The following is a 12071-nucleotide window of genomic DNA, read 5'->3' as shown; positions in this document are numbered from 1 at the left end:
TCAGTCGTTCAAACACCCCTCGGTATGGACTGTTACCGTACCATCGTAGACAGTCTACATGTCGCTCGCGTTGCTGGCCTATGCGGACTATGAGGAAAGGCAAGCCCTAATGCGGAGGTGGAGGGAGGTAGCTGAATGCCACCGGATTCCATCGGCCTTTGGGTAATCTAGCAACGTAATACAATCCTTTCTGAAGAAAAGACTTGCACTACCGCTCGCATCGTTGTTTTTGCCTACCTACTTTCTCCCAATATGACGTCCTTTTCTACCACGGAGTTCGTCAACCTTCTTGTCCGGCCAGACTGCCTGTCAAATAAAATATGAGCCTTTTTGTCGGCAAAATTTACAGCCACAGTGCTACATCAGATTGAAGAGATGAGCCCAGAAGAATGCTACGTGGCCAAGGGTCTACCTAACCCTGGATGTACCGGACAAGTCAGTCATGTACGTACACGTTTGAAAAATTAATGTAAATTCCAATGGATTGAGTGGTGATCCAGGCAAATACTCGGTCCGAGTCATTCTTGCAAGCGGTTAGTGGTTATGTTTGGTTCATATGTCCGCATTTGTTACGCTAGTCGCAAGGGATACCTTAACGTATCTCTCAAGCCTGGCTAATGTTATTGACCCGTGAGATACTAACACCAGTAGTTTTCATGATCTGCTCAAATGCCTTATTTGCTCCATAGAAAATATCGGCCGCCTTCAAAGCAGTACAGCTTCTGACGGAGCACTCAAGAGAATCAATGATGCAATGAGGCTCATGACCTGGGATTTGCTTTCCGCAACCCGACGCTCAAAGCGGTCGGACTCTACCCCATCTCTATTGCACAAGGACTAGACTGTCATCAGTCTTCTTATGTGAACCCTCATATTTGAATTTACGACTTGGTAACGTAGTCTCCTTAACAGTTTAGATTATAGCGTTTCTTTTTCTCAAATTGGTCGTTAGGTGAGGTATATCAGAAACCATCTGCAACTTATAAATGCACCTACTGCTCATTTATTCCGCAAACAGAAGCAATCGAAATTGACTAAATCTCTGTATAGGCGCCTCCACCTGGCATTGTTACATCAATCAGTTTCAACTCCATTACTTGGCAATATACCATAGTTGAGCGTTCCTTGGCTGGCTGTATATATGGACGCTGCTTGCGGGTTTCTTTCAAAGGAAATGAGGCTATAAAGTGCCTGTCCGCTTTGTTTATTCTAGCCACTTTGGATCTGAGCCAGAATTCATATTCAAGAAATCATCACTAGCAAAAAATGGGGTCCACGGCTGATAGCTTCGATCTGGACAACATCCAGGGTGACGTCTGGTTAGCTTTAGAACCTGCAAAGTGCCTGGGATATTTGTGTTAACTCTTATTTAGGCCTGGCTTCTTGAAAAGATACCAGAAATTCATTTTCTTCACCATTGATGACGCAACTACTTTCAAACCCATGCTGAAAAAGCTGGTGGATGATAAAGAGATTGCTACTGCCAACGACGCCCTGGCGGATCGTGTAGCCATCAACAAGGTCGCTCAGGCTCAGAAGGGAGAACCAAGCAAGCCGGGTATAGTTGGGAGCTTTCTCTCCTTGACCGAGACAACGATCAAAACCATCCACGATCTTCTACCGGAGCATCATCACATCCAGAAGGCTCAAGGATCGAGTGATGTTGGCCTGGCCAGATCAAACATTGCCTTCACCAACAGGGGCATGGCTAGGGTAAATTACGACTTCTTTTCCTTCCTGATTCCAGCCATATCTTAACTTCCTATGCATTAGTTGGACAAAGACCTGCTCTTCAAAGATGACCCGTTTCTCAAGGGCATGTACGCTGATCTCCATGGCGAAGGCAGAGATCGTGAGGAACAATGGCTTTCTGCATTCAAAGGTAACTCAGTTGATGGAGTAATTCATATAGCCGGCACCAAACGCGAAGTTGAGGAAAAAGCGAGACATCTGGTCGAAAGTTACCTGGGTCAGAAGAGCATTGTCACGACAATCGAGGGTAACGACAGACCCGGCGCCGAAAAAGGACATGAGCAGTAAGTGATTGAATACTGGCATTAGGAAAGATTTGACTGACCTGCTGCAGCTTCGGATACTTGGACGGCATTTCGCAGCCACTCCTCAAGGGCCTGGATGACGAGGCTGCAAAGAAGCCAGGAGCTATCCCGCAACGAACTCGTCCTGGGTAAATTATCATACTAAATCTCGCTTCCAGACGACTAACGTATGCCAGAATTATCCTATTCGGACACGATGGAGAGATGGACAATGAACCTCGACTAATGCATCCACCGTGGGCCAAGGACGGCAGTATCATGGTTTTCCGCAAGATTAAACAACTCGTGCCGGAATTCGACAGGTATCTATCCTATTGAAAATTAGAAGCCATGATCTAATTTCCGCCGCTGCAGGTTCCTGGAAGCAGAGGCTCCAAAGCTGCACCTCACCCCGGACCAACTTGGCGCTCGAATCGTTGGACGCTGGAAGAGCGGTAGGCTACGAATCGCCACAGCATTGCCCAGAATAGGCGCTAATTAATGTTTTAGGAGCCCCTGTTCAGCTCCATCCCTGGGAGGATCCCGTCGCGAAGGAAACTGACCCAGCGAAGAAAAAGGAGCTCGCAACATGGAACAAAATTGAATATCCCACACAAGACCAGTTCAACTGCCCATTCGCCTCCCATATGCGCAAGACCAAGCCCCGATCCGTCATTGGAAACGATGATAAGTTCGACATTATGCGCCGCGGTATCCCCTACGGAGTGGAAATGGATGCGGATGAGAAGAAAGGTCCCAAGTCCCAAAAAGACCGCGGTCTTTTGTTTGTATGCTACCAAACCAGTCTTTCTAATGGATTCCAGTTCATCAAGAACCGTAAGTTGTGCCTCACTTTGGGACCATTGATGACGCCACTGACTCCCTCCCCTTAGGCTGGATCAACCCTGACACTTTTCCGGCCGGCAAGAAGAAGTTCACTGGTGGCAAGTATCCACCTGGGCAGGATGCCCTTATTGGACAGTCGCTCAAAAACCCCATCGAGGAGGATGACAAGTTCCTGCACATCATGGTCTACGATGATCATGACAAGGAGCACAAGAGAATCACTTTCGATCCCTGGATCGAGGCTCAAGGCGGTGATTACTTTTTCACCCCATCCCTGAAGCTTCTTCGGAAGCTTGGCGCCCCGCCTAAGGAGTGAGCTTTTCCCGTGATTTGGGATTATGCGCCACTTATCTTTGATGTCAGTGGACTTCATTACAAAAGTCACGACTGAGAGATGGCGGTGTGTCAGATGAGAATCTTGACTGAGCCGGAAGCCCGTTGCGATATCTCTAATGTTCTGTCTGAAATTTGATTTTTTACTGCTTAATTGCCCATGTTAATTATTTGCTCCGAGTTATTGATTGATCTGTTACTTGTTCCCCGTTTTACTCAAATCTAGTATCCCCGTCGCGTAGAAAGAATTGACATCTATAGCTGAGCTTCTTAGCCTTTGAGTATTAGATTGATCTTCAATATATGCCTACAATCATCTACGCCTCCGGCGCTACCTATAATTCCCGCGAAATTTGTACACAGCCCAGTATTCTCTCAAACTTTGGTGGGCTCCCGGGTTCATAACCTGCTCAACCATCTCAAGACCTCGGAGTCGTCGTAGAAGTTTAATGGTAGACCGATAGTCTAATGCACATGAACCAATATCCATGCGTTGGAGTCTTAGATCGTTCGGTGGTAGGTGTACAGCTGATCACACTGAACGGGAGAGCGGACGAGTGTTATCTCATCAAGGCCGAAAAGCCGATTAGATGCAGCTTTAATCTCCAAGTCCTCTCCGATGTAGCCAAAAGTATGATTATCAAGGAGATTTGCAGTAGCCATATGAATCGGAAGAGACAAAGAGCGAAAATTCGTAGCCCTGTGAAGAATTGGACGAAGGAGTGGTGCGAGTTTTTCCACATGCTGAAGCTTATGGAGTTTGACAAAGATATGAAACATCTTCTGTTCCAAGAGTTGGACGGCCCATTAATGCATTTGCTTACGTAATGATCACTGATCAGCTTAGGTCGCTCGAGGGCGCGCTCAATCCTACTCAGGGAGCAAAAGCGGCGAGGGGGTGAGCACTAGAACGGATGGGGAGGGCCAAGAGTTGCCAGACACTATCCTTATATATGGGAGCATCTGAGCTCCTCATATCACGTTGAAAACCAGATTGCTCCCCGTTGGGGCCTCCTATGTAATTTATTTTTTGCTTTTGTTGATTAACTGGGATGAAAATTCCAAATTTGCACGAGTCGGTTTCTTATATCTATTGACGACATGAAATCCACACGAAATAGGATACCATATCGAGGGCTGCCAAAATATATGGGTCTATTGCATTCGCTCTCTACCCGCAAGTTGAAAAGTTTCGGCAGTTTGACATGTTTGCTCAGCCTTCCAAGGTTGGAAATGGCGTCTGCATCGACGTGGGGTCCTTCCATGTGCCGGAGAGCACTGTCTTTCCAACTTGAATGTTCCTAATTCCAAGCTTCATCTGTACTTAGTTCCATCACCCATTTTCCAAATGATACTCAAGATTTCCAATCAATCATTGCCTGGGCAGATATTCTTTCCCTCCATACAATACTCACTGGCTGGAGGCTGCAACTTCCAAAGATGCCACACGAAAATCCACCTCGCGAGTGGGAGGCCGACATTGCCTACGATCCAGTTATCAAAGAAGTATGGGATCACATTGAAAGAATCAAGGAGATCTACAACGACCTCATTTTGGATGTGAATCGAGCCGCTTCCAAAGTGGACTACCCCTGCTGGGACTCCATTGAACTGCAGTCTGAGATTACCCTCGCCAAGTCAAAGATACAAAACCGACATCCTGCCTTCCGCCCTATGATGCAGTCTCGTTTAAAGGAGATACCGGGGCAGCTTAAGTTCAAAAAGGTACCCTTGCACCAAGTGGATCAATTTTACCACCCAAGATGATGGACTATTGACTTCTTGCCTTGGTCGGATGGCATCCGCTCCGGCACTCTATAGGCCTACTGGTCCCTGCTTCCTCCTCCTTTCCGCTCTCTCTGGGCCTATTACTTTTTTTTGTTTGCTACTGAGCATAGCCTAATACTGTCACTTCATATTCGTGGCCGAGATTTTCTTTTCTTTGAAAAATACTTCATCTGTTTTTACTTCATTATCACTTAGCCAAAATATTTTATCATTGCCTGTCCTTTACATTCACATGCCTAGCCTTCATAACGGCATGTTTCGTCAGTGCCCTGCGAGTATAAGAATCAAAACAAGAAATCGGCTATAGGTTTTTGGAATTACTTGGAATGAAAACAGTGCCAACCTTGGAAATTGTCCGAGTCAATTTCTCATCTAGACAAAGATGCTATCGAATCCTGCGCCGACCTCGTGGATTGATTAATTGACATGTGACCTCCGACAATTTCGAGAAAAGCGAATGACAGATGCATGTTTACGCATGAAGCAGCATACTTGGAGGTGGATAATTTGTTTGCAAGGCGATTTTTCTGTTTCTTCTTTTTCGGTCTGGCCTTCTGAGGGGGGGCATATGGGAACGTTGCACCTGTTGTTCATAGGACTTCTCGGATAGACACTTTGTTTGCAGTTAGAGCTCCATAAATTCTTGGAACCTCAGTTCCTGAATAATGATCGTAGTTCAGTTTAACTTGCCATCGAGTGAAGGTCTATCTCGCCCCGAAACTCGAAGGAACGGCTTGATTTCCCAAATTCTCTTAGTGGGCATCGTATATTAGATCAGGAGTCTACTTTCTAGGTATTAGGAAGCCAGTTAAGCGATAGAGCAGGATTATTTCCGGGTTGGATACTTACAATCTAGTTATCGTACTGTATAATTTTGGGGGAGTGAAACTTGAATAATATCGCTGCATTGTTTCAAGTTCGTTTCGTTAAAAATCAAGATACCCTCGTGAGTGCTAGGCATATGGATATGTAAGAAAGCAAGTCCTTCGTCAGTCATTTCAAGTACTAGAAGCCCACTCGCTGTGATAAGAACGCAAACTTGAACGAGTAGACCCGACACAGAAAACCCCCAGTCCCTCGTGAATATCTCAACCAACACGACATTGATCGCCTTTTCGAGATTCTCAACCAGATTTCTGGGGTGCAGGGGGCGATTTAAGTCTCCGTAGTTCCTGTTCTTTTAGCTCCGCTTGGGCTTTCAGTCGGCCAGGTGTGACGGATCCTCGGTCGCCCTTGGTCTTCCAGCCATGAAGCCGGTCCTCTCCGATTGACTCGATTGTTTTCCTTTCGACGATGCTGTACTTGGTTGGATCCGGGCGATCAAAGTTGAAAGGCTCTTTTAGAGAGACGGGTGGATTGGTGATGATGCGAGCATGTCTCAAACTGTTGACGGACACCGAGTGTACCATCAGGGGATGGAGAAGAATCACATCGCCAACCTCCCCGGTCATTTCGTGAAATTCGTGACATTTCTGGATTATGTCGTCGTAGAAATCTTCAAAGTCCTTCTTGGTCTGTTTGGAACCACGAGGAACCATATATGGCGACACGCCTTCGGGGTGGTCATACTGTTATTCAAGTGAGTTTGATAACCGCAAGCCGAGAGTGGGATCTAAGAAGGGAAATACTAACCAGATATTGTGCAATCACTTTTATAGCATCCGGACAAACCATGGTTCCACCGGCATGCTCCTGGATATCAGTGAAAAGGGGAATGACCAGCAGACCCTGTTCAGGCGAGTCCAAGAAGTGGGTGAAGAAATCCCCATCCACATGCCAGCCGTTGAGTTCTGTAGGCTTGGGCCATTTACCAAGCATCTCCCCGGTTCCAAGATTGACGATGAACGCATCGTTCCAGGTAGCAGAGTGTTCTGCGATTCGGTTCTCACCCCGAGAAGCTCGCAGATAGCGGCCCAGGCTCTAGGGGCAAATGTTTTGACAGGTTCCGACTTATGCTGGGGCATCCATGTAATCTCAGTTTTCCAAGTCGACTTATCTGTGGGCGAGTATCCAAGACGTGTCCATACATCTGCGGTCCACTCGGCAGCCTTTTCCCTGGAGAAGCAGCTGGGCACGCGCACCCATCCATGGCGCATGAAATTGCCAATTTGGTCTGCGGTGAGCTTGAAGTCGGAGGTCACCATCACGATATTGGGCAGCGTAGCTGAAGTTACCGAGTGTGGATACTGCGAGACTGTGATGCTCCAGGGCTGGAGATGCGGAGAAGTAAGCAAGTACCTATGCGGGGCTGACAAATCAGGAGCCAAGTGCGAAGTATAGCTGATTACCCAAATAGGTAGTACTACTAGTACGGTATGTATTGGCTAGAAATAATAAACTGACAATGACTGAAAGAAGACCGTGGACTTATTTGGAATCGCAGCTGTCTTCTGGTAGAGTCATAAGCCTTGAATGATTTGGAATGACCATCTACTGCGGCCGTATCTGCGCCATGGGATGTACTAGTAAGCTTATGTGGTGGATTAAGCTTTCCCGGAGCTATTTGTATCTTTACACTGCCACTCGCACTGGCACTCCACATCTATTACTAGTAGTTCGTATTGACATGGTCTAGAATAGGAATAAGAAGGAAACCAAAATAAACCTCAACAGCTCAAGGCATACTCATACCCATACTCTATACTCATAGTCAGACTAGTACTCTATACTTCTACTCTATAGTTGTATTCACCTTCTGACAGTATTTAACCATCGCACCTTCCCAACATTGTCATCTCATCAACATCAACATCATCACTCCTGCCTAATTTGGACTACTTGTCGGCTACTCTCCTATTTTTCTTACTCTTCGCATATCTTCATCTTCGCTTCTTCACTGCTTCGCCGTATATCCCTTTCAACCCAATTTCATACCAACACATTTACCCACCATGCGCTTTCTTGCACACGCCGTTGCACTCTTGGGCGCAGTTTCTCTGATCTCCGCGGCACCCGTCAGCGAACGAACGCCCGACGTTGATCAGAATCTCCCCGATGGACTGCCTTACCCAAGTCCCAGCGAATTGACTCTGATCGAACAGCATGCTCATGGAACACTTCCCAACACCTCTCCTCCTCCCGTCATCAGTAACAAGGGCATCACAAACCTCCAACTGATCGCATTCAACGAGCTCTTCGAAGTTGCTTTTTTCAACGAGCTCATCACTAATATCACCGAGAATGTCGAGGGATATCGCTTCTCCGACGCCGATGACAGGAATCTTGTTCTAGCATCATTGAAGGCCATTCTCGCCGTATGTTTATGTTCAACTCCCGCTCACTAAATTTCTCACTGTTGACCTTTCTGATTTCAAACAGCAAGAAGAACTTCATGCGATCCGCGCAAATGGCGCTCTCTCCCACTTCCATGTCAACCCCATCGAACCATGCCAATACAACTTCCCCGTGAAGGACTTTGACTCGGCCCTCGCACTCGCAGGCAAGTTCACCGACATCGTACTCGGCACTCTCCAAGACACCATCGAGCGATTCGCCTTGGGTCATGACTACGATCTTGCAAGGGAGATCGCTTCAGTTGTGGCAAACGAAGGCGAGCAGCAAGGGTGGTTCCGCATGCAGCAAGGAAAGATCCCGAGCGAACTCCCATTTTTAACCACCGGCGACCTCAACTTTGCCTTCACCGCGATCCAGGGCTTCACCTACCCCGGAAGTTGTCCTAACATCAACGAGATCCCTCTGCGGACCTTCGAGGCGCTCGAGATTGTCACAACTCCGACCGCTAAGAGCCAAAATCTCACATTCTCCTTCCAAGCCAACTCCAATGAGACCGGGCAGTTGTGGATGACTTATATCAACCAGCAAAATTTGCCCATTGTTCAAAATCTTTCCTACGTGTCTCACAGTGGGAATATCATTACCGCAGAAGCCCTGTTCCCCTACGATGGCCATGAGTTGAACGGTCTTACTATTGCGGCTGTGACCAAGAAAGAAGGTCCTTTCACGGATGCCAATGAGGTTGCCAAGTGGACCTTGGCCGGACCGGGGTTGATTGTTATAAACTGAGCGGAACTACTTGAGAGGAACTGCTTCTTAAATTCTTGCTTCTTGGCTTTATTGATTTTATTGTTATGAACGACCGCCAGGCAGGGCTGAAACTTGGTTAATAAGTTACTTTATTCTTCTTCCTTTTCGAATTTGTGTATACAATGCACCTCCTTCACTCTTTCAAACACAACCCACTTCATAATTACCCCTCCAGTATCCAATATTACAGTCCCGTATTAACTCTTTTAATCCTTGTACATAGCCCCGGTCTTTGGAACCTCAAGATCAACCAGGTACTTGTTAATAGCCCGATGAGTCTCACCCACATGGTTATAGCTGGTATGACCACTTCCATCTCGAATAATAAGATGAGCATTCTGCTCCCCAAGCTGCCGATGCACATTCAAAGCAAATTGAATCGGCGTCTCAGGATCATAAAGCGCATTCACCAAAAGAATAGGCGTGCTCATATTCCGGCTCGCGAACGCAGGCGCCAACGACCGAGGCGGGTTCCGCACCGGCGTAGGCCAATTCATACAAAGAGCATCCAGATACCAAACCTCGCCAATTCCACGCGTATGCGGCGTCGCCACGGCGCCGACATCCGCCTTGATCTTGAAGTCGATAGCGCTCCAGTTCGACCGGGGCGCGTCTTGGCAGAAAATAGCAGCGTAGGACATATCGTAGCCGGTGGTGGAGGCGTACTTTGTCGTAGAGAATGCGCTCGAGTCGTTGTTGTACATCGCCACCTGAAGCAATTCGGACAGTCCGACCCATCCGCCCACAGATCCGGTTTCCGGGTACGGGAAGCAGATCGGGGTCTGGAAGGCGCGCAGGATCTCGTTTCCAGTGGCATCTTCGAAGCAAGGGTATACTTCCGAGGTCTTGTTCAAGCAGCTCGGGGCCGGGATGGGGGATTTATTGGCCCGGTCGATAAAGGCGTCGAATTTGGTCGGGAGGTCTTTCACTTTGTGTAGGGCGCATGTGTTGTTCTTGGCGCACCAGTCGAAGAATTGGTTGACTGTTACTTCGTAGCCGTTTGATTCGGGACCCCATAGATCGGGGCCGGATCGGGAGTGATCCATGATTCCATCCAGCACGAGAGCGCGAATATTATCCGGGAAGAGTTCCGCATATTGAGCGCCAAGCTGAGTTCCGTATGAAAAGCCGATATAGTTCATTTTCTCGTCGCCCAGTGCGATGCGCACGGCTTCGAGATCTTTCGCGACGCTGATCGTATCCACGAAGTAGAGGATGTCATTATCTTTCTGGTTGACGCAGCTCTCGCCGCGGTCGTGGAAGACTTGTAGCATTTCTTGGAATTCGGCTTCGGTTTGGGGTCTTTCGGGGTAGCGTCTGTTCCAGGGTTCCGGGTCGCAGTTCACAGGTGTGCTTCCTGCTGTGCCTCGAGGTCCAGGGCCCAGGATGTCGAAGTATTGATGTAAAGGGGTCGACATGAGGAAATCCTTCCCAGCGCTTATCAGGTTGAGTGAGGACGCTCCTGGTCCGCCTGGATTAACCATCAAATAGCCGATTCGCTTCTCCTGGTTCGCAGCTGGAATCATGGCCATTGCGATGCTGATTTGTTTGCCTCGGGGCTTGCTCCAGTCAAGTGGTACGGAGAGATTGGCGCAGCGTATACCTTCCTCGCACGCTTGCCAGTCTACCTTGGAAGGTGGGTCATAATTGAAATTTGAAGTTTTGACTGGCGAAGCAGTCGAGAATGTTGCTAGGGCTGCAGCTGCCGACAGGAAGTATAGAAGCCTGCCCATGGCTGAAGGCATATAATAAAAAGAAATAAAATGAAGAGATGAAAGGAGAGCGACTAGATTTTTTGTGGTGCTTTTCGAAATAGAGCTATTCTCTCGATGCAGGACTTCGCATTTATAGTCTATTCTACAGAACAACTTCACGTCATTTTGTGAATTTCCTCAAGGGGGCTCATCTCGTTGGGGGCCAAATGAACCGTCAGGCGTGCCACAGCCTTGTTCTCCCCACGCTAGGCACCATGTAAGGGCCAATCTGATTGGCCCTTCAGGCCCTTGACGAATGTGGAGACCTCACATACGAGGATCTAACTAGATTTGGCGGAAGTTCTTACAAGCTTCTTTATAGTGAGGTGTGAAATGATTTGAGATATGTGCTGTCGGCTTTTGTCGAGGCTGATTTCCGTCTGCCAAGAGCCGACAGCTAGCAAAGGTGGAAATTGTCCCATAATCCTGCACTGGTGATTCTACTCAAATATTCCAAGGTTTTTGGCTAAATTAGTATCCTCTGGAGGTTTCGATTCGGAGTAAGAGAAGCTCTCTACTACTGCCCATATAATCAAGTAACCAGCCTCCGTATAGTAGATCATAGTGATTTCTAGATATCCACATTATAGGCTTCTATGCATAAAAGTCTAATAGCCTCTGTCTTATTACCCAATAAGGTTGAATATTCCGCGGTTGGGCGCTGTACACACCTAGGACGTATTTTACTACGCCCGTCAGCAGCATACGAATCGCCCAATAGTTACCTACCCACTGGCCTTGGCATTGAAGAAAGTCATTCAAGATGTATAAAGTGGGTTTGGATAATGGCTTCAAAGCAGAGTCGGCAATCTTAACACAGGAATTCGTCGACTGTGTTGGCTTTTTATCGCTTGTAACTATCCCGAGCTGTTATTCCCCGAGCACCTATTGTTGCTACTACTCTGCCTATCATATTTGGCTTGTCTTCGAAAGAATGACGCTACTTCACACCGCCATCAAGCAGCGAGTAGTTGTTTCATAATTTAAAACCCGACGTTGGCAACTTAGGAGCATGAAAGAGTTGAGATTATACTACAGGCAGCTCTGCTTCAGGTACTAGTGCATGCGAGAAAATCTAAAGTACGAGTCAAGTAATTAATATAGCCTTGATCAAGATCGCTCTTAATTGCCGGAACTATGTTACACTAATTAAAGGTATAGGTTTTCTGCAGGGAGCAGCACATCATAGAGCAAGGATTCTCTATCGCTTAAGCATGTGTTCCATCAGAAATTATGCATATCAAAAGTATGTAGCCAAATCTTGAGAATA

The 12071-nt window shown here is 47.3% G+C and overlaps 5 protein-coding genes across 5 annotated transcripts; 3 read left to right on the top strand and 2 right to left on the bottom strand.

The window, feature by feature from the left end:
* Window positions 1-1266: 1266 nt before the first annotated feature.
* Window positions 1267-3198, top strand: N7533_010829 (Dyp-type peroxidase; the record flags this gene model as incomplete). Its single annotated transcript, XM_057107479.1, has 8 exons — window positions 1267-1319; window positions 1374-1713; window positions 1774-2036; window positions 2087-2185; window positions 2234-2359; window positions 2412-2491; window positions 2547-2873; window positions 2930-3198. The coding sequence occupies 8 exons, from the start codon at window positions 1267-1269 to the stop codon at window positions 3196-3198; spliced, it is 1557 nt and encodes a 518-aa protein (XP_056954857.1).
* Window positions 3199-4655: 1457 nt separating this feature from the next.
* On the top strand, window positions 4656-4982 carry N7533_010828 (uncharacterized protein; the record flags this gene model as incomplete). The annotated part of the gene is made up of 1 exon (XM_057107478.1): window positions 4656-4982. The coding sequence occupies one exon, from the start codon at window positions 4656-4658 to the stop codon at window positions 4980-4982; it is 327 nt and encodes a 108-aa protein (XP_056954856.1).
* Window positions 4983-6127: 1145 nt separating this feature from the next.
* On the bottom strand, window positions 6128-7147 carry N7533_010827 (uncharacterized protein; the record flags this gene model as incomplete). The annotated part of the gene is made up of 3 exons (XM_057107477.1): window positions 6128-6571; window positions 6636-6923; window positions 7031-7147. The coding sequence occupies 3 exons, from the start codon at window positions 7145-7147 to the stop codon at window positions 6128-6130; spliced, it is 849 nt and encodes a 282-aa protein (XP_056954855.1).
* A 747-nt stretch (window positions 7148-7894) lies between these two features.
* N7533_010826 (putative sexual development protein (LsdA)) lies at window positions 7895-9026 on the top strand (the record flags this gene model as incomplete). The annotated part of the gene is made up of 2 exons (XM_057107476.1): window positions 7895-8257; window positions 8322-9026. 2 exons carry the CDS (start codon window positions 7895-7897, stop codon window positions 9024-9026), a joined length of 1068 nt encoding a protein of 355 aa, XP_056954854.1.
* A 227-nt stretch (window positions 9027-9253) lies between these two features.
* On the bottom strand, window positions 9254-10780 carry N7533_010825 (alpha/beta hydrolase; the record flags this gene model as incomplete). Its single annotated transcript, XM_057107475.1, has 1 exon — window positions 9254-10780. The coding sequence occupies one exon, from the start codon at window positions 10778-10780 to the stop codon at window positions 9254-9256; it is 1527 nt and encodes a 508-aa protein (XP_056954853.1).
* Between the last annotated feature and the right edge of the window lie 1291 nt (window positions 10781-12071).

Source organism: Penicillium manginii (genome assembly GCF_028828005.1).
Source record: "Penicillium manginii strain IBT 31320 chromosome Unknown utg000008l:1.0-3226943.0:1.0-3228205.0, whole genome shotgun sequence".
In the NCBI taxonomy this organism is placed as follows: Eukaryota; Fungi; Ascomycota; class Eurotiomycetes; order Eurotiales; family Aspergillaceae; genus Penicillium; species Penicillium manginii.
Note: the sequence above shows the minus strand (reverse complement) of the source record. Positions and strands in the feature narration are given on the sequence as shown.